The 21,500-nt window shown below is 45.0% G+C and overlaps 1 protein-coding gene across 3 annotated transcripts in view; it reads right to left on the minus strand.

Annotated features, from left to right (window-relative positions):
- Positions 1-945: 945 nt before the first annotated feature.
- Positions 946-21,500, minus strand: part of ILKA (ILK associated serine/threonine phosphatase) — a 34,255-nt gene continuing 13,700 nt past the window's right edge. For 2 of the 3 annotated variants that reach the window (XM_011727887.2, XM_011727889.3), the window contains 9 exons: positions 20,499-20,618; positions 18,760-18,886; positions 16,038-16,144; positions 14,888-14,981; positions 14,521-14,608; positions 12,641-12,762; positions 4,061-4,180; positions 1,494-1,575; positions 946-1,219 (listed from right to left, as the gene is read on the minus strand). In XM_011727887.2, coding sequence (XP_011726189.1) covers positions 1,079-1,219; positions 1,494-1,575; positions 4,061-4,180; positions 12,641-12,762; positions 14,521-14,608; positions 14,888-14,981; positions 16,038-16,144; positions 18,760-18,886; positions 20,499-20,618 — 1,001 coding nt within the window. In that variant the 3' untranslated portion in view covers positions 946-1,078. The remainder of the gene's footprint in view (positions 1,220-1,493; positions 1,576-4,060; positions 4,181-12,640; positions 12,763-14,520; positions 14,609-14,887; positions 14,982-16,037; positions 16,145-18,759; positions 18,887-20,498; positions 20,619-21,500) is intronic. The other variant, XM_011727888.3, reaches the window with a different exon arrangement.

Raw genomic sequence — 21,500 nt, forward strand, 5'->3', positions numbered from 1 at the left:
GGTCCTTGTAGCATGGATACCAATTCCACTCACTGAATCAGCTGGGTGATAAAACCATGTGTGTGAGTTGGGTGGGGGCCAGGGAACATTACAAAACAGATTCTGAAAAACGCAAATTTTTAGAATCTTACATCATCCTCAGCCAAACATTTACACAAAAGGATCCAAGAGCTGCTTTACTAAAAACTACTTAGTCATAATGATGACATGTTTTCTATATAAACAAGTGCTTGAAAAGTATTTTAAAGCTTATTCTTCTGAGATTATTCATGTACTCTTTTCATGCTTTTAACATCTTTCACAGAAGGGTTGAGGTGTTACTGCAAAGATTAACCTCATTCCAGCACAGGGCCAACTCTCCACACCTACCTCATGTGGGAAGCAGAATTTCCGGGCCATGCTCAGCAGCAGGCTGCCTGCTCCAACAGGAAGGTGCACACCTACACCCAGGGGGTCCAGATGGAAGCCACTGAATCTAGTCCTCCACAGACTCCTTCCGCCAGACTACAGCTCTCACCAATGGAATCAGAATCGCTAATTCTGTACTGTTTCTGGAGGATCTGATGCACAAGTAACCTTGTATATCAGTCTATTTCCTGGCTGAGCCTGAGCTTATGCTATGCAACATTTTCCAACACTATTTCCATAGGGAAAACTGAAAAGAGCTAGAGGGTTCCAAAAGCCCCGGTCTGGTCCTAGCCTTGTCTCTAACCAGTCATCTCCTCGGTCTCTTCATTGCAACATGCCACTTCCCCGACCAGGGTCATCATGAGAGTGAAAGCACAGCAAAATGCCTGTGAACTATAAAACATCACACAACCAGCAGCTTGCAGGCCACTCTGAGCCAGTCCAAGATGCCTATAATGGTTTTAACAAGGAAAGACAGCATATTCAAAAACATAATCTCTGAAGGTGCTCACAGTGTAATAACTCAAAAGACTAGGAAAAAAAAAAAAAAGAAACCTTTATTTACAACCATGGGAGTCCCACAGGAGTACACAAAACACACAATGTGCACACACACAAAATGAACCTTTTAAGTCAACACCATGCGTGCTCCTAGCCGCGCACCCACCCCTCAGTGCCCTATCCGCACCACCATCACGGTGACGTTGTCGGCCGAGCCCCGCTGCACTGCCTTGTTGGCCAGCCTGTTGCAGGCTGCTTCGTAGCGGGCGTCAACTGCGGACTTCCCTTCCCGGGTCTGGATCTTCTCATCCTACCAGATGAGAAAGGGAATGAGTGAATGGGGTGACCCTGCACCCTGTCACTTTCCTGAGACATTACTGCCAGGAAGAGGAGCTGCTCTGGTCTCCATCAGGGCTGGCAGGGCAAACTGACTAGTGAGTCAGTAGGCAGCGTTCACACTGGAAAAAGGGCAAAAGAGCTGTTCAACAATGGGAGGACATGGGGTCTCAGGACTTATACTTCTCTGAAAACTAAGACACAGCTGGGACAACCACCACTCACCACTCCCATGTGAGATTTCTCACCTCGAGACAGGACAAGATGAAGTTCACGGCTTCTTCTGGGGTAAAGACCTTGAAGAGCCCATCACAGGCCAACAAAATGAACCTACAACACCAGGGAGAAATATAAATGGGTTTTAGGTCCAACCAAAAAAATAAAAAATTTAAAAAAAAGGCCTGGAGATGGAGATAAAATAAGTATTTGTCCAACTATTCAAAGGCTAAGGTTTTTTTTTTTTTTTGAGACGGAGTTTCACTCTTGTTGCCTAGGCTGGAGTGCAATGGCACAATCTTGGCTCACTGCAACCTCCACCTTCCCAGTTTAAGCTATTATCCTGCCTCAGTCTCCTGAGTAGCTGGGATTATAGGCACCTGCCACCACGCCCGGCTAATTTTTTGTATTTTTAGTAGACATGGTCTCACCATGTTGGCCAGGCTGGTCTCAAACTCCTGACCTCAGGTGATCCACCTGCCTTAGCCTCCCAAAGTGCTAGGATTACAGGTATGAGCCACTGCACCTGGCCAGGCTAAGATCTGTTTAAACCCACTTAATTTCTGAGACAAATGTTTCAACTTCTGAGACAAAGGTTTAAACTACTTACAAGTATTTGTGGATAGGATGTTATACATCAAAACAGAGACTATCTTTCTCTTCACCAATTAACAGAATTATTACCTCAAACATTAGGTGCTATACTTTCTTAGACAAACACAAGAAAAATCACTGAATAAAAACATGGGTGTTATGGTAAATATACAAGAGTTTATAACACCATAGGCCTTCCACCACTTCCAGACATCAAGTTGAGAATGAGCCCGGCCTCGGTGAAACATCCTTGGGCGCACAATGCACACCCTGGGGGCTGCATGCAAGTCTAAGGCCCAACAAGGGGTAGCTGTGTGTGTTCCTGTGTTTGAAAACCACATGTTCTCCCTTTCAGAATCAAGCCCCTCTAGACTGCCCCTGGAATCTTTCTGAACGCCAATGGATTCCATTTGACAGTTCTAGTTCTCCCAGTACTGGGGGTGGGGAATATGCTTCCCTGCGGCTTTACGGTATAAGCCACGCTCCTTTTCTCACTGTAATATCTGTGTCTGTTTTCCTTTCTGTTGTTGTTGTTGTTGAGGCGGACTTCACCCTTGTCGCCCAGACTAGAGTGCAGTGGCACGATCTCGACTCACTGTAACCTCTGCCTCCCGGGTTCAAGTGATTCTCCTGCCTCAGTCTCCTGAGTGGCTGGGATGACAGGCGCCCACCACCACGCCTGGCTAATTTTTCTATTTTTAGTAGAGATGGGGTTTTGCCATGTTGGCCAGGCTGGCCTTGAACTCCTGACCACAGGTGATCCACCCACCTCCGCCTCCCAAAGTGTTGGGATTACAGGCGTGAGCCACCCACCCAGCCTGTTTTCCTCTTTTGACTAGGCTTTCATTCAGCCACTATTTGCTGAGCATGTCGTCCATGCTAAGAACACAGTGGGGCCTAGTCCTGGCAGGCTCCTGCCCCTTCCAGTGTCCTCAAAGTCAGACCCTGAATAACCAATCACACAGACCCATGATTACAACCCAGGAAGGGGAGCTAGGAAGCAAAACAGAAGATGCATCATTCAGAAAACCAGAGGCGGCGGCTGCTGGAAAGGTAATGGAGGACCCCCGGGTATGTGAGAATATAACAAACACACTGAAGGCAGATGTGGAGAATGGGGCAGTGGCTCGAGACAAGGCCAAGCAGGCGAGTGCCAAAGCAAGGCAAGTGCTCTTCATCCATAGCACTGGGATAGGACTCAGAGAAGCACTCAGAGGACCACCCCGCCACAGTGCCACTAGTCTCTCGCCTCCCCTCATCAACTCAATGCTGTGAATCCTGCTTCCGGGAGCTTTCCTTGTCCGCCTCCTGTTACTACCTTAGTTCCGCCCTCACCATCAGGCCAGGGCTGCTGCACTGCTGCTCATGGGCCTCCCTAGCTCCAAAATAGCATCTTTAACCATCTTTAACTGTTGAGGCCTTGCCCTCGGCCGGCATGGTGCCATACGTTTAGGCATAGAGAACAGGAGATGAACAAGTGAACAGTCTCTTTCTCAACCAATCCTGGCTCTGTGCAAAAACCTATGATTCTCCACCAATGATCAACTAAAATTCAAACTCTCCAGCATGGGACTGAGGGCCCTTCAGGATCTGCCCCTGAAGTACCCTGCTATCACTTTCCCACCACTCCCTCCGTCCTCCAAGCGCCTGTCTGGCCAAGCTTTCACACTGTCATATGTTAATGCCTTAGTGTGTGTTCCCTCTGCCAGGAAGGCCCTTCTCCTCTCTCTGACAGGGATACCACCCCTTCCCCTCCTGCTAAAGACCCCAGCACATGGCACATGCCTAGGACACACTGGACTGCAGCTGCCCATCCCCAAGTGTGTTCCCCACCACTGTGGACCCCACCGGAGCAGAAACCACACTCTGTTTATCTCTGCACCCCCAGGGCCTAGCACCATGGACACCTTCCCTCCAACAAAGGCTTGATACAAATTGGAAGAAGTGAGGAAAAGAAATAAAGCCACGTACACGCACACCTGTGCCTCTGATAGGGCCCTTTTACCTGTCATTGGGGGTCAGCTGGCAGCGTCTGATGTCGGGCACAGACGTGACACCGCAGCGCTTGTACTGCCCGTCCCCAATGGAGCGAGACACCTCTAGCACACCCAAAACACGCCCATCCCTAAAATGAGAGGAAAAACATTTCAGACTCTACCTGACAGATTATGGGTCCATAGTACTTAGAATCTCACCTTAAAAGCAGAGAATGAAAGTGTGAAAGATACAGACTGTGGAATTCACATTATTAACCAGTACTGACATTTCTTGGTCTCCAATATGCAGGAGTGTCTAGGCCATTAACTGCTGCCCTGGGGTAGGGACCCTGCCCAGCTGCACATGGGTGGGTACAGCACCTCCAGTGGCTGCCAAGCAGTACTGTCCAGCTTAACCTTCAACAGGACTCAGCAGTTCTCATCACACACCTAGGTCCAAAGTCCAGAATTGGATTTGACTGGACTGGGTAGGGCAGCCTGGCAGTGTTTTTGTATCTTAAAGCTCCTTGAGCGTTTCCCACATGCAGCGAGGGTTAACAACAGCTAGAACAGAGGGATATTTTGCATTTCAATCTAATTAGATTTGGAAAATCCCTGAGAGTGGCTATTCCTGGACTGTGGAGCACATGTCTTTTGCTCCACAGGGATGGTTTAACGTTAATATAAATGAGAGTGTCCTGCATAGCACCGTAGTTTCACCCACTCTATTTTTAGGTAAGGGGATATGGAGGAGATGGGGCAGTGATCTACAAATGGGAAGAGACATCTAAGGGACAGTCCTATTGCCAAGGAAAAACCATTTGGGGGAGCCTATTGACCCAAAGAACAATTCTGGTCTGGGCTGTAGCACTGTCACCTTAAGCAGCTGCAAGCTCTCTACCCTTCAGGCCCTTGTTTGTAAAGGGAGAGAAGACAACCATACTCAAAAGTGTGAGAGGGCACTCCACAAATGCCACGGCTGTGCGTGGGTGTTTAGGATCACCAGGGGGCTCCATGGACCAAGCAAGTTCAGAAGATGCAGTGCAGATGGATGCACATGGTAGGAAATGCTTCCTGGGCTGCTGTCCTAAAAGCAGAATTCAGCCTGGCCCTTCTCTGGGCCCCAGTTGCCCTCTCATGTTTTTTCTTCTTCAAGACTTCTGCCGGTATCTGCAAAAACCCTAGTGATCTTCTAGGATACAAACTGTTAAAACAAACAGCAAGAGGAAACAGAGTGCACAGGGGAAGAGCTGCGGATGAAGATGGGTGGGGGCACTTGGCCTTAAGAGTGCCAGTTCAGGAAGCAGCTCACAGTGAAGTGCTATGAAAACCAACAAAGCACCTCTCCCATAACCAGGTGACTGGGTGTCTGGTGTGGATTCCCCGCATTCCAGTCATAAACCCATCCTGTTTCAACAAGATTAGGATTACAATAACCACCTCTGCCACGGCAGGTCCCAGAAGCCAAAGTAGCCACCAGCAACTTCTGGTACCGCACAACACAGTATAGAAAATGTGAAACAACTCCTAAGTCTAAAGAAGGAAAACATGAGCAGCACCGGAACTGCCATCTCTCATTCTCTATTTTTTTAATAGTGTCTCCCTCTGTTGCCCAGGCTGGAGGGCAGTGGTGCAATCGCTCACTGGGCTCAAGTGATCCTCCCACCTCAGCCTCCTGAGTAGCTAAAGGTGCCACAAAGTCCGGGTAATTAAAAATTAAAAAAAAATTTTTTTTTGTACAGATGGGGTGTTGCCCAGGCTGGTCCTTAAACAATTGGCCTCAAGCAATCCTCCCACCTCAGCCTCCCAAAGTGCTGAGATTACAGGTATAATGTGGCCTCATTCTTGTTTTCAAAGTTCCGCATACAGAGTAGTAATCTTACATTCACTGAACTGCTAGAGTAACAGCAGAAAGCACACGGACAGGATGATGGATCCCAGGAAAAGCGTTTGGTAATGATGCAGCAAGCTGCCCTGGCACTATGCCTACACCCAATGCAATGTCCTACATAGATGTGCACATTCAAATACCTGTCAGTTCAACAAAGGCCAATCACAGAGTCCCAACTCTGAGATTGAGCATCACACAAGGGTAAATCCATGCCACGTCTACTTTGGAAACTGTTGGTACAAGTTCAAAAGGATCACCACTGATGAGGCTGGTCGAGACTCAACCCCAGAGACATAGGCTTCGTACTTTCCAGTCTGCTTTATCCATTTCACCAGACTTCTTCTTTGTTTTGAAAAGAAAGGGTCCTGCGATGTTGCCCAGACTGGAGTGCAGTGGCTATTCACAGACATGGTGGCGCATTATAGCTTCAAGCTCCTGGACTCAAACGATCCTCCTGCCTCAGCCTCCAAGTGGCTGGGACTACAGGCGCATGCCACCAATACATAATCTATCCATGTCCATTTCTTAGAAAGTCTGCACTACTATAGACACAATAGAAAGCTGTTTCACAGCAGGTTCTCCCCCATTGCCCAGTTTTCAAAGTTCAAACAAACTGCCCAAAGTTCATTCTCTTTCCCCTTCCCTCAGTTTCCCCCCAGCCCCGTAATTACAACACTTAACAAGTAGTGGCTTTTTTTGAGACGGAGTCTCACTCTATCGCCCAGGCTGGAGTGCAGTGGCGCAATCTCGGTTCATTGCAACCTCTGCTGCCTGAGTTCAAGTGATCCTCCTGCCTCAGCCTCCCGAGTAGCTGGGATTACAGGCGCCTGCCACCACGCCGGTTAATTTTTGTATTTTTAGTAGAGATGGGGTTTCACCATCTTGGCCCGGCTGGTCTTGAACTCCTGACCTCGTGATCCACCCACCTTGGCCTCCCAAAGTGCTGGGATTACAGGCATGAGCCACCATGCCTGGCCAAGTAGTGGCATTTTAAGTCTCAGCCTACCAAGCCAATCTGCCTGTCCGTTGGTACCAGCCCTCATTAGGACTGTCCTCCTGCCCTTACGCACTTCCAACGTTTGCTTTGTGCTGCTTTATTTCTCTTCTCTGTTTTCTGCCAACCAGAAAACTGTTTTCCTACTGTTTGACAAGCTGTTCAACAGTGTCTTCAGATCTTAGCTATTTTTGTTGATATTTTCTGTTCTAATTCTTTCTCTAGAGAGAGAGACTGGGTGAGACTGAGACATCCTACTACTTGTGTGTTTAAGGCTAATCTGGCTGCTAAAGCAGCTGGAAGCTGCTTGGACTTCAGCTCCTCTTGCATGTCAGTAAAAGCAAGACACAGTTGGTCTCAATAGACCATCCACAAGTGATGTTTGCAAAGTTAAGGTTGGGAGGATGAAGCTCCATCTCCTGACCATCCAAAGACTGGTGGATGCCTAAATCCAATGTATTCATACAATGAGTGCTACAAAGATAACCAAAGGTACAATGCTACAACAGTTACTTTTAGTTGTGAGAGGCCTGCACTTGATCAAGTTCTAGGCACACAGTACTGACATTTAAATTTAAATGTTGTATGTAAACTTCCCATCTGTTCAGCTGCCTTCCTTGTAAAATAAAAATAAAACTTGTCTTAATCTTCTCAGAAAAATTCACTGCTACATAGCTACTTCAATGTAAGAAAGCAGAAAAAAATAAGAATGCACAAAGATTTACATACTTTTGTTAAGAAATACTGGAAAGAATCAAGAAATAGGATGAAGGGGACAGGGATGAAAGCATGACATCTATAAATGTCTTTTTACTCAATTTAGATTCTGAAGGATGCAATAGGGAGTTTTTCATTTTTTTTTATTATGGTAATATATACATGAAATTTACCTTCTTAACCATTTTTAAGTGTACAGGTTCAGCAGCATTAAATATATTCAAACTGTTGTGTTATCAGCACCACCATCCGTCCCCAGAACTTTTTCTATCTTCCCAAACTGAGATTGTTCCCATTAAACACTAACCCCACATCCCCCACATCCCCCCGGAACCACCATTCTACTTTCTGTGAACTTGACTGGTACCTATGAGTGAAATGCTAGTGTTTGTCTTTTCGCATCTGGCTTCTTTTACTTAGCATAAAGTCCTCAGGTTCATCCATTTTGTAGCATGGGTCAGAATTTCCTTCCTTTCTGAGGTTAAATAATACTCTGTTATACAGACATCTCACACGTGGCTTATCTATTCATCTGTCAATGAACATCTGGGTTGCTTCCCCCTCTTCCCCATGGTGAATAAGAGTGTGAACATGGGTGTGCAAATATCTGTTTGTGTCCCTGCTTTGAATTCTTTTGGGTATATACCCAGAGGTGGAACTGCAGATCATATGCTAACTCTGTTGAATGTCTGAGGAACTGCCATACTGTTTTCCATAGTACACACCATTTCACATTCCCACCAGTCATGCACAGGGGTTCTCATTTCTCCCCGTATTGTATAAAGGGAAAGAAGCCCTTTATAAATTGGATAAACTGAAAACAATGAACTGAGTAAAAATAAACAGAAAACTAACTAATAATAGTAATAACCAAAGTGGCAAAATAACCACAGTAAGAAATAGTTAATTCACTTTTGCACACAGTGCCAACAGTACTGCTTTAGTGAGATATATTCTAAGGACAAGAGAACAGCAAGGAACACAAACTAAAGTTAGGATATTTTTTTTTTTTTTTTTTTTTTGAGACCGAGTCTTGCTCTGTCACCCAGGCTGGAGTGCAGTGGCCGGATCTCAGCTCACTGCAAGCTCCTCCTCTCGGGTTCACGCCATTCTCCTGCCTCAGTCTCCCGAGTAGCTGGGACTACAGGCACCCGCCACTTCACCTGGCTAGTTTTATGTATTTTTTAGTAGAGACGGGGTTTCACCGTATTAGCCAGGATGGTCTCGATCTCCTGACCTCATGATCCGCCCGTCTCGGCCTCCCAAAGTGCTGGGATTACAGGCTTGAGCCACCGCGCCCGGCCGATATTTTTATTTTTTGAGGCAGGGTCTCACTCTGTCAACTAGGTTGGAGTGCAGTGGCACAATCATGGCTCACTGTATCCTAGAACTCCTAGACTCAAGTGACCCTCCTGTCTCAGCCACCCGAGTGGGGGGGACTACAGGCGCACACCACCAGAAATGGCTCCACGGTGCTATTTTTATTTTTTGTACAGATAAGGTCTCACTGCTTTGCCCAGGCTGCTCTCAAACTCCTGGTATGGAGCGATCCTCCTGCCTCAGCTTCCCAAAGCACTGGAATTACAGGTGTGAGCCCTCTGCTCCCCTAGTAGTGATAATTTTGATACTATGAAACTATTTTAACAAATAAATATACTGTTGTTAAGAACCAAGATTTCTAGCATTAAGAGAAATGAGCTACAAATATTAAACCAAAGAAGAGAAAACTCTGTAATGTTAAATATGAGTAAGAAATAGCACTCCAAGCTTGCAATTTAAAATGTGTTATGTTTCCTAGTTCTGTATGTTTTGAGTGGACATAGAACTAACGACAATCCAACTGAACTGAGCACCTGAGAACATGGATTTGGGTTCTTTTTTTAAAAAAATTTATTCCCTACACTGATGTAATTTTTTTTTTTTTTTTTGAGACAAGAGTCTTGCTCTGTTACTCAAGCTTGAGTACAATGGTATGATCTCTGCTCACGGCAACCTCCGCCTCCCAGGCTCAAGCAATCCTCCCACCTCAGCCTCCTGAGTAGGACCACAAGTGTGTGCCACCACACCTGGCTAATTTCTCTCTCTCTCTTTTTTTTTGTATTTCTTGTAGAGATGCAGTTTCACCAATGTTGCCAAATTGGTCTTGAACTCCTCGGCTCAAGAGATCCACCCCCTTCAGCCCTCCAAAGTGCTGGGATTACAGATCTCTGAGCCACTGTACCCAGCCTGGTTTTCGGTTCTTAAACATTAATAAATATATATGAAAAGGACACAGGAACCAGCTGGCAGGAGTTCCCACTGGCCATATCTGAAATAAAGTGAGCAGCAGAAAACACCATGACTGTGACTACAACACGCTGAATAGTCAATTGGCACACAGTGATTCACAAAGGAAGGATGGAGGGAGAGACACAGAGGAGTGAAAGAAAAACACTAATTTCCACAACTATAGGTGACTATCTTCCTTTCAAATTGGTAAAGGACAGAATGAAACATTTATTCTGCTTTTTTAGAAGAATCTATGATGTTCTCTTATTGATGATGAATAAGAAGTTTCTTTACAGAATGCCCGCTAATACATGTGAAAGGAATCACAGAATATGAAAATCATCTTTGACATCCCTGATGAAATAATGATTTAGGGATGCTAAGACCATTAGGTGAAAGGCTGACAGGAAACAGAATATTCACAAGGTACCAATGAACCTCCCCAGATTACCTGCCGATGACACAAGATAACAGGAGCATCTGGCTGTTACCACTGGAGCCAAGTGCTGGGATTTGGCAACTGACAGGTCACATTATGTGCCTACTGAAGTGAAGGACTACTGAGTAAACAGCATCCCCCATAAAACATCTCATCTGAATCTAAAGAAGGCCTTACACCTAACTTCCAGTTTATAGGAAATATACGGAAATAACACCATAAAAAAAATACGCAAGTTCAGAATGGTGGTGACTATACAACTGCTAGCCTATAACACGGTTCAAAGCCTGGTAAGAAATTAGTCTTGGCAGGGTGCAGTGGTGCACACCTGTAATCCCTGCACTCTGGGAGGCCAAGTTCAGTTTCTGAACTCAGCTTAGAAAACAGAGAGAGAGAGACCCTCTCTCTACCAAAAAATAAAAAAAAAAAAGCCAGGCATAGTGGTACATGCTGTGCTCCCAGCTACTTGAGAGGCCAAGGCTGGAAGATTGCTTGAGCCTCAGAGGTCAAGGCTGCAGTGAGCTGCGATTGTGCCACTGCACTCTAGGCAACAGAGCAAGACACACTCTCTCAAAAAAAAAAAAAAAAAAAAAAAGAAATGCCAAGTCAAGTCCACGGTAGACATGAATGCTGACTAGACCCTCGTTTGAAACAAAGATACTTTGGGGATAACTCGGGAAATAAGAATTTGGACAGGACATTAGATAACCTAATATAACCTAAGGAAATATTATTATCTTAGGTGCGAAAACTCTCATTATTTATGGCAAGAACGTCCTTATCTTCAGGAGGTGCATGCTTAAGTATTTAGGGTGTTATGTCATCATATCTGCAACTTTTAAACAGCTCAACCTGACACACATCTATACAGACTAAACATGTCACAATGTTCACTGCTAGTAGATTTGGAAATGTCTGTTTTACTACTGTAAAGTTTCTTCTGTATGTCTGAAAAATTTGATAATAAAAGCTGAGAGTGGGGGAGCCAGCCCTGGCCTCAGGCACAACTGGCCTTACTTTCAGCCATAGGACTGTCAGTATCAAATTATTTTCAAGGAGTTCAGGCAAAAGCAGAATAAATGTAAAACTTACAAGAAAGGGGAGAAGAGGTGATGCTTACACTCACGTTAAGAGTCACATCCTCAGGCATGACTGTCCACAGTAGTTACCAGGACAGTAGTTACGGTGGCAAAAACTGGACAAACAACTGCTTGAGGCCTGAAAACAGGCCTATAATCCCATCACTGCTCATGCAAACTGCAGCAACCGTGAATGAAACTGCTTCTTACTAATCCAGGAGCTTTTTGAACAAATGCTAAGGGTTCCAACTACTCTCTAGAAACCTCCCTGTACCACTGACTAGATTCAGCCTAGAGCAATAAAAAAGGCTTCCCCAAATGAACAACAGAAGAGAAACTACACTTCAAAGGATAGGTAAGTGCAGTCTTATACTAAGAGATGACATCTCTCTTATCTCTGGCAGAAAATAAAATTTTAATAGTCAAACTGTACAATAAACCAGAAAATACTCCTGGTCAAATTCATAATGCAATGTTCTTGAAGTGGAATTCTAAAGAAAAGACTTATGCGCCCTCCTTTAGCTGCCTTGGATAGAAGCAGATAATAAAACCAAAGTAGACATATGGTTTTCAAAGATTTAAAGAGAGAGTGAAACGAAACTGCAAAAGACAAAGCCAAGACAGACAGGTTCCTCTGTGCCGGTTGTTCCCAAAAAGCCCAAAGACAGTTGCCAAGAAGTCCAAAGACATTACTTAACCTGTCTTAACTACTTCAGATTTTCTCTCTGGAGAATTCACCTAAAACTGTAACTTATTCAGTGTGACAAGTGACAGGACAGTGTGTTTTTTGTTTTTTTTTGAGATGGAGTCTCACTCTGTTGCTCAGGCTGGAGTACAGTGGCGCGATTTTGGCTCACTGCAAGCTCCGCCTCCCAGGTTCATGCCATTCTCCTGCCTCAGCCTCCCAAGTAGCTGGGATTACAGGCGCCAGACACCACGACAAATGACAGTATTTAAGAAACCCCCTAGGCACAGAAAACACTGTGAACGGTAAATATGAATTTGTCCTTTTGCAAATGTAGGGAGGCAAGAGTCCTTCCACTTGGACACATGTGAAATCTACAACAGTCATCCACCTATGTCACCAGTGTTAGATCTCAGACAGAGCCTCGTCATATTGAAGACTGCCTAACAGGGAAAGTTCTACTCCTTCAAGGTCTCGGGATCCTTCTATAGCCAACAGCCCTCCTTCCCATGAGCCCCTCTCAGTCCCCTGGTTACCTGACGTTTCCTCCAGCCTTCTGTATCCTCATCCGCTCTTCATACTGAGTTGGATTATGTTCTTTGCTGAGGCTTAAGGCTGCATGTTTTTGACTCTCCTCATTATAACGACACAAGATTGCCTGGGAAGATGGAGATTATAATAGTCATGAAATTCAGTGGGCCCAGCATCTAAACGTAGCAGTTGAAGAAAACAGTTAACAACGGAGTTTCACATTCAGCCTCCTGCTGATAAACCTAAGTTCAGAGAATCAAGCAGCAAAGAAGTGTCAAAGACACAACAGTTAGGGAGAGAGGCCGGGCGCGGTGGCTCACGCCTGTAATCCCAGCACTTTGGGAGGCCGAGGCGGGCGGATCACGAGGTCAGGAGATCGAGACCATCCTGGCTAACATGGTGAAACCCCGTCTCTACTAAAAATGCAAAAAATTAGCCGGGCAAGGCGGCGGGCGCCTGTAGTCCCAGCTACTCGGGAGGCTGAGGCAGGAGAATGGCGTGAACCCGGGAGGCGGAGCTTGCAGTGAGCCGAGATCGCGCCATTGCACTCCAGCCTGGGCGACTAAGCGAGACTCTGTCTCAAAAAAAAAAAAAAAAAAAAAACAGTTAGGGAGAGAGTCGCCCATGGTTTTTATATCAACTCTGGTGCAAACTCTGCTGAATAACTACAGCCAAGCGCTCGCTCACTCTGGCTGCTGTCACATTTGTGACATGAAAGGAAGCATTCAACAAGTATCAAAGTCCCTTTTGGCCTGGAGACTACAAGGCCAGAGACATGTCCATGAGCCTATGGAAGGCAAAGAGGAGGGCAGGCGTTGTGCATGCTGGCCGAGTGCCAGGCAGGCCGTCCACACCAGTGCTTCCAGGTGTTCTTACCCCTGCCAGGCTCATTGTATCGGTTTTACAGGACACTGAGGCACGAAGAATAAGTAATGCAATAAAGTCACAGAGCACAGCCAGGATTCAAATTTGGGTCTGACTCCTAAGTCTTTATTTTTTTTATTTGTTGCCAATTTTCCTCTTGCTATTTCTGAAGTCATGTGGTCTAAACACATGTGGGCTAGGGCCAGTCTACTACAGGGTCTCCAGAATATAAACTCCACCAGGCAGGGGCTGTCATCTGTTATAGTCCCTGCTATACCCCTAGCGCTTAGTATTTGATGAATCATCCCCCTAAAAGTATCAGGGGGAGGGGTCTAAAGATGCTGCTGAAGTGTGGACAGAGTTACTTGGTTCCTGTGGCAGCTGAAGGAGCAAGGAAGGCAACGGAACGGACGCACGGTCCCGACACAGAGGCAGCAGGGTCTGCAGCCAGCTTCCCACAGCAGCACCCTCTAGGCTTTACAACATCCCCATGACTGTCACCAGGGGGAACAACACCCTGGGCTTTCTCCCTCAGCTAGGGACTGGGCTCAGGGGATGAATGGCACCTCATCTGTTATTTTCTAGCTACAGCTTTCGAGTTACTCTGAAATCACAGCAACTTTGAGAGGCAGGGGTTAAAGCTTTTCATTCATTACTGTCTAAGGTCAGAGAAATGAAATAAAAGAAGATCTAGGCTACTTACATACTGATTACATTCTGATCCACAGCATCACACACACAAACCACGGGAGGAAAAAAGAAACAAAAAAGACAGGATCTGGGTTTCAAAGCACAAGTCTATCACAGGGCGTAAGTCTCCCCAGAGAACAAATGGCCTCTAGCTGGGCTGCTGTTCCCTTACCCAGAAGCTGAACTGCAGCAGAACACTCTGCAGCAACCCCGGGAGAAGAAAGGTTTCAACCAGATATCATCATTTTAATCTTATTCACCAAGTACTTGCTAAAGTCTTTTCCCCATACAACGTATTGTCATCTAAGTGGGTGGCTCCAGAGCCACATACCCGACTATCTCCGAGGTTGGCAATATAAAGAATGTTGTCTACAGCCAGAACACACGTGGCAGTGGACCCATCTTTCCAGGCAGGCTTCCTGGGGGGAAACACATCAGAAACACAGTCACCACCAACAGCCTAGCACTTTGGGACTAATTTCCAGAGCTGAATGGGAAGTATCTTATATTTCAAAATGGACCATTTCCTTGATACTTGCTTTTTTTCTGTTTTAGATTTAGCTAATGGTTATAAGGGCTTACTGAGTATTAGGCACTTTTCAGACAGTGAGCAATAGTGTCAAACCACATCAGAAGACTGAAATGCATTTAGGAAAACACCGCGCACAGTCCACTCAAACTTTTCAAGTTATACTTACTGGCTGGAAGCTTGTTTAAGGAACTCTTCATCTGTATGCTTGAAAGTGTCCAAAAGGCATCTCTTCACGGTTTTCTCTACACTGATTACATCTCCTGTTACAAAAGGGCCAAAAGAAAACAATCTCTCAAGGAGGGAAGATTATCCTCCTCCCACTGTAATTTTGTTTTGTTTTTTGTGGTTTTTTTGAGACGGAGTCTTGTTCTGTCACCAGGCTGGAATACAGTGGCGCGATCTCAGCTCACTGCAACCTCTGCCTCCCAGGTTCAAGCAATTCTTCTGCCTTAGCCTCCCGAGTGGCTGGGAATACACGCGTGCGCGACCACACCAGCCTAATTTTTATATCTTTAGTAGAGACGGGGTTTCACCACATTGGCCAGGCTGGTCTCGAACTCCTGACCTCATGTTCCACCCGCCTTGGCCTCCCAAATGCTGGGATTACAGGCCTGAGTCACCAGGGCCAGCCATTTTGTTTTTGTAATTTCTGCACATCAACTTATTTTTAAGCATGATTAAGAACAATCCCTATTTCTTTAAAAAAAATTTTTTTTTTTCTGAGACTGGGTATCACTCTGTCACCCAGGCTGGAGTGCAATGGTACAACTGTGGTTCGCTGCAGCCTCAACCTCCTGGGGCTGAGATAATCCTCCCACCACAGCCTCTTGAGCAGCTGGGACCACAGGTGCATACCACCACGTCCAGTTAGTTTTTTTTTTTTGTAGAGATGGAGTCTCCCTATGTTGCCAGGCTGGTCTCAAACTCCTGGGCTTGAGGTATCTTCTGGCCTTGGCCTCCCAAAGTGCTGTGTGAGCCACCGTGCCCAGCCAGAACAATCTCTGTTTCCTCACATATAACACAGTACCATTTGAAGTTGGTTTTACTAGTTTTCCAATAAAGGCAAGACACTAACTGAACCCAAAGACAATTCACAAAAGGTGCCTATCACTCAGAATCATAAGAAGTGCCACCCGAAGTCACACCCGCATGGCCGCTATGCCTGGAAGCCATGGAGTCCACTCCTCAGCACCACTCTTTTAAGACTCATCAATGATTCTCTGCTAAAGCCAAAATGACACATCTGACTGCTTCATACAGCCATCCGAACAGCAATAACCAAAATGAGTATCAACTGATTTCGTTCTCAGTCTCACCTTTAGGAAATTTTCTGATTAAGTTCTGATGCAAATTCTGTGCGGCAAATTTTGAGGCTCGAATTCCTCCATGTCCATCAAAAACAGCAAAATATGAAACCCGAGTACTGAAATAATGAATTGAGAGTTAATCAAATTCTCACAGCAAAAACCACACTTTTCCATTAAAGCTTAAAATTTCATCTCAAAGAGTGAACATTAATGAGGAAGTCACATTGGTAAGACACCAGTCACACTGTTATGAATGGGGGAAAAAAGGCTTTAACTGAGACAAACATTTAAGTAACTTTCACAGCATTTTGTCTTTTTTTAAAAAAAAAAAAAATACTTGTGTGTGGGCCAGGTGTGGTGGCTCACACCTATAATCCCAGCACTTTGGGAGGCCGAGGCGGGTGGATCACGAGGTCAGGAGATCAAGACCATCCTGGCTAACATGGTGAAACCCTGTCTCTACTAAAAACATAAAAAAATTAGCCAGGCATGGTGGCAGGCGCCTGTAGTCCCAGCTACTCAGGAGGCTGAGGCAAGAGAATGGTGTGAACATGGTAGGCGGAGCTTGCAGTGAGCCGAGATTGCACCACTACCCTTCAGCCTGGGTGACAGAGCAAGACTCCGTCTAAAAAAAAAATAAACAAAAAAAACAAAAAAAACAGATCAAGTCATTTATCAAAAAAAGTCAAAAACAGTTATGCATCACTTAACAACAGAAATGTGCTGTTAAGTGATTTTGTTGTGTGAACATCATAGAACATATTTACACAAACTGAGATAGTGTAGCTTACTACACACCTAAGCTACATACATGGCAGAGCCTAATTGCTTCTAGGCTAAACTGTACAGCATGCTACTGCACGAAATACCAAGGCAGCTGTAACACAACCGTAGTATTTGTGTATTTAAGCATACCTTAACATAGAAAAGGTACAGTAAACATGGTATTATGGCCGAACACAGCAGCTCACACCTGTTAATCCCAACACTTTGGGAGATGGCCAAGGCAGGAGGATCACTTGAGGCCAGGAGTTCAAGACCAGCCTGGGCAACACAGCAAGACCCCATCTCTACAAAATTTGTAATCTTATGGGAGCACCATCATATATGCAGTCCATCAATGACTTGATGATGTCATTCAGCACGTGATTGTGTAAGAGCAGGGAGGATATTACAGAATTGTTACTCAAATAAATTTTAAATATCTCATTTTAAAAACCTCTTACTACTCTTATTCCTATTCCCCTTTCAAGTTTTGCCAGAAAACCCTCATATATGGAATAAAAGACATCGAATAAACTATTTCAAGAAAAAAAAAATGCCTATGAGAAATGACATTTATTCTAGAGAGCTGCTTTTCTTTCAAATTTTTTGGAATTCCTTTTCAATTTAGGACATCCTGAGCCATGAGAAAAAACCTCATCTGGTTTGTAACTCAGAGCTGTTATCTTACTGCCTGCTATTTGCAAGGCATGATTTAGTGTTCCCAATTAAATTTACACTCAAAGGATCTGCCTTCTTGGGCTCCAGAGGTCCCTTTCCTGGTGTTAATGCAAATCCCAGGCTGGGTATGGTGGCTCATGCGAGTAATCCCAGCACTTTGGGAGGCCAAGGTGGGAGGATGGCTTGAGCCCAGGAGTTTGAGACAAGCCTGAGCAACTTAAGGAGACACTGCCTCTATTAAAAAATTCAAAAAATTAGCTGGCTGTGGTGGCACATGCCTATGGTCCCAGCTACTCAGGACGCTGAGGTGGGAGGACTGCTTAAGCCTAGGAGTCAAGCCTGCAGGGAGCCGGAATTGTGCCACTGTACTCCAGCCTGAGCGAGACAGCAAGACCTTGTCTCAAAGGGTGTGTATACCGTCCCCTCTACATATGATCAGCCGCTCTGCAGCAGCCATCACCTCATCTTCATGAGTAGACCTCTCAGGACAAACGCCATCAGCCCAAATGACTCCAGCACGCTGTATGTTAATGACCAACTGGTGTCAATAAACGTACGTAATGTATTTATTATGTAATTCTGAATTATGTAACCTGTGTAATATATATTATTAAATATGTACTATAATGTATATTAACAGCCAACTTCATGTCCTACCTTCTGGTTTCTTTTTCTCCAGGCCCAAGAGCTTATCCAGAAGGCTTCATTTTAGTTTGTATAGTTGCAGCTAATTTTTCATTGTCTGTCATTTCCTTGACATCATTTTGACTTTTGTTCTTCCTAGGCCCTGATTATCTGTACTAGCTCTCCTTGATCACCATTCATATTTTAATTAGTGGCTTCCAACTCTTATCTTCTAGGTCATGGAATAAAAATATTCTCTGCCAGAAGCTGCTCAGTTGCTGGTAAGGAGTAACACACGCTGCAGAGCCCTGCCATGGAGCATCGTCTCCCGCTCAGCTGCTCAACCGCGACACTACTGACATCCCAGGCTAAACAGTTCTCTGTTGTGGGGCTGCCCTGCGCTGCTAAGATGCTCAGCAGCATCCCTAGTCTCTACCCACCAGACACCAGTAACAACTCCCTCCCGCACTGTGACAAAAATGTACCCAAACACTGACAAATGTCCCCTGGGCGGGGAGCAAAATCAACCCCAGCTGAGAATCACTGATGTACAATCAAGTGATGTGTTAGTCTTTCTAGTAAATACATACTAGCCAGTCCAAAATGCCAGTCAGAACCCAGGAGATGTTAATGCCGGCTGGGCTTCCTACCACATGAGACTCACATGAGGGACGATGGGGGCCTACACTCCTCGGTGATGTCGTTCAGAATGACGTGGGCATCCTGCATCTCCTCCCTCTCACCCTTCCGCTCAGCCACATAGCCCTTCAGACCAAAGATCACCGAAGAGGCTAAGGAAAAGAGAACAAAAAAGCCAATACAAAACTGTGCCCAACCCGCTGGAAACCCTAGTCCCAGAGCAAATGAGAGGGAACTATGACTGTCTGACTCAACAATATCCTAGTGGTGCAAACAAATAAGCAATACCCCTTAAGGCATCTTCCCAGCTGCAAATCTATAACTAAAATCAGAGCACTGTTGGACAGGGTGAGCTCTAAGAGGTTGCACAGGGACACGAATGAGGAGTCAGTGAGCACAAAACAATTCTGTCTAGGGTATAAGTCAAAGCACCAGGGCAAGGGATGTGCTGCCATCCCAGAGAAGTGAGATTCAAATCAGGGGAAAGGATCACGTGCAAATTAGTCTTGTGATAATTGAATAAGGACAAATGCAAGTCAGCAGAGTTTGTCTCAAAAGCCCTGTAAGATGCCCTGAAAATACGTATTTCCATGCTCAACGCTGGTGAAGAATTTGAACAAACAGTAGAATTGGTTGCTTTTACTTCAACTGAGGAAGAAAAAGATAAAAGATTCCAATGCAGGCAGAGATCTATTTAAATTTAATGGTTAGGCTCATTTAAGCTCATTTTCTGATAACTAATGCCAAATAATAAACACTGTGAAGAGCTGTCCTCTGGGAAGGGACAAGCTAAACTGAAGATGACATCTTCCCAGCAAAGCTACAAGTGGGTTTTTTCAATACCTCTGCCTGCATCGTACAGCTTTCACTAAGATAATTTGTGGCAAAGGACAATGCAGTCAATGAAAATCCCACAGCTCGGGCCGGGCGTGGTGGCTCACACCTGTAACCCCGGCACTTTTGGGAGGCCAAGGTGGGCAGATCACGAGGTCAGAAGATCGAGACCATCCTGGCTAACATAGTGAAACCCCGTGTCTACTAAAAATACAAAAAATTAGCCGGGTGTGGTGGTGGGTGCCTGTAGTCCCAGCTACTCAGGAAGGCTGAGGCAGGAGTATGGCGTGAACCCAGGAGGCAGGAGGTAGCACTTGCAGTGAGCAGAGATCGCACCACTTGCACTCCAGGCCAGGTGATAGTGAGACTCCGTCTCAAAAAAGAAAGAAAGAAAGAAAGAAAGAAAATTCCACAGCTCAAGAATACTTTAGTACCACAACTGAAGTATTTATTCTCTTTAGTTAATTCTTTTCGTTTTCTTCCCCATTAACTTTGACAAGGTACACAACTGACTACAAATTTCAACGGCTTTTTCCAGGCTTAGGGAAACTGCCTACAAAGCTAAATCACGTAATTCAAAGCACTAATCGACAAACTGCGAACAAAGATTGGAAGTCAGAGAGACACTAGGTGGTCAAAAACTAACCATTCACTGCAGAAGACTAAGAAAAAAACCACCTGTATTTTTTAACTCTTGAGGAACAAATGTAGGTTTCCTATCTGATCAAAGGTAGGATCAGAGATAGGTGTACATGAAAAGTAGGGGAAAGCACAGAGAAACTTGGAAATTCATTTGCAAAAAGGGAACCCTACTCATCTCTTAAATACAGACATAAAAAGAAAGTATTATTAGAAAGCTGAAACTGGTTTTGCTCTGGGTTGTTTTAAAATATGAAGTCTAATACATTTGTTTTCAAACTGTCTGAAAACCTTTACAAACTTTCTTTTCCACAAGCTCTTCACTGCCATTCTTCTCTTCCTCGGAGGTTTTTCTCTTTGCTCCTTTCCCTTCATTCTTTACCATCTGGGATATTGACGGGGCAAGAGAACCTGGAAATAAAGTAAAAGCCGGACAGAAACACAGCTGTAGACTGTTGGAAAAAGTCACTAGCAGACTGGGCTTCATCCTTGCACTCAAAGACAAGGTCATTTCAAGCAAGGTCTGGCAGACACAGGCGGACCCAGGAGTTGTGTCTTCATGGTGGTGCGGGGGGTGGGGGCAGGTCCCCACAGTGAGAGAACATAAAGATCTAGGCCCTGAGTCAAACTGACCCTGCTGAAGGGGTTTGTAAAAGACTTTTCTCAGTGGTAAAAATATATTTTTTTCTGGCCTGTAGCATATACATGTGTTTATATCCACAGGTTCTTAGTGTTAAACGCTTACAAAATCTGTAAGCAAACTAACATATCCTAAACAAGTTCCAAAGAGTAGTACCCAAAAAGACTCAAAATGAGGTAAATGGCAGCCTTTAAGAACTGTAATACATCCTTTCAAAGGCAAAATAGGGCTGCCACAGCTGTTCCCACTAGCAAAAGGATGAATCTGTACTCAAAGCCAGAGCGAAGGGAATCTGCAGTGTATATGTGTTTGAAATCAGAAAAGTCAAGTTTCAAAGAGTGTGCAACTTAACTTTTCAGTCTCAGCTGTCTTCACCTATGCGTAACATGGTAAGAATACTGTCATCTCAGAGGGACGTTTGAAAATGGGTGAGCACAGGTAAGAAGAGCATTTGTTACAGTGCCTAACACATCAATCTCCAATAAGGGCAGCTGTTGTCCTAATAAATGACTTGAAATGTTCTCTGCATTTAGGTATAAAAGTATGCAATAGTCAGACGCAGTGGCACATGCCTGTAGTCACAGCTACTTCCAGAGACTGAGGCAGGAGGATCACTTCAGCCCAGGCATTTGAGACCTGCCTGGGCAAAGTAG

This window comes from Macaca nemestrina, chromosome 11 (assembly GCF_043159975.1).
Source record: "Macaca nemestrina isolate mMacNem1 chromosome 11, mMacNem.hap1, whole genome shotgun sequence".
NCBI lineage: Eukaryota > Metazoa > Chordata > Mammalia > Primates > Cercopithecidae > Macaca > Macaca nemestrina.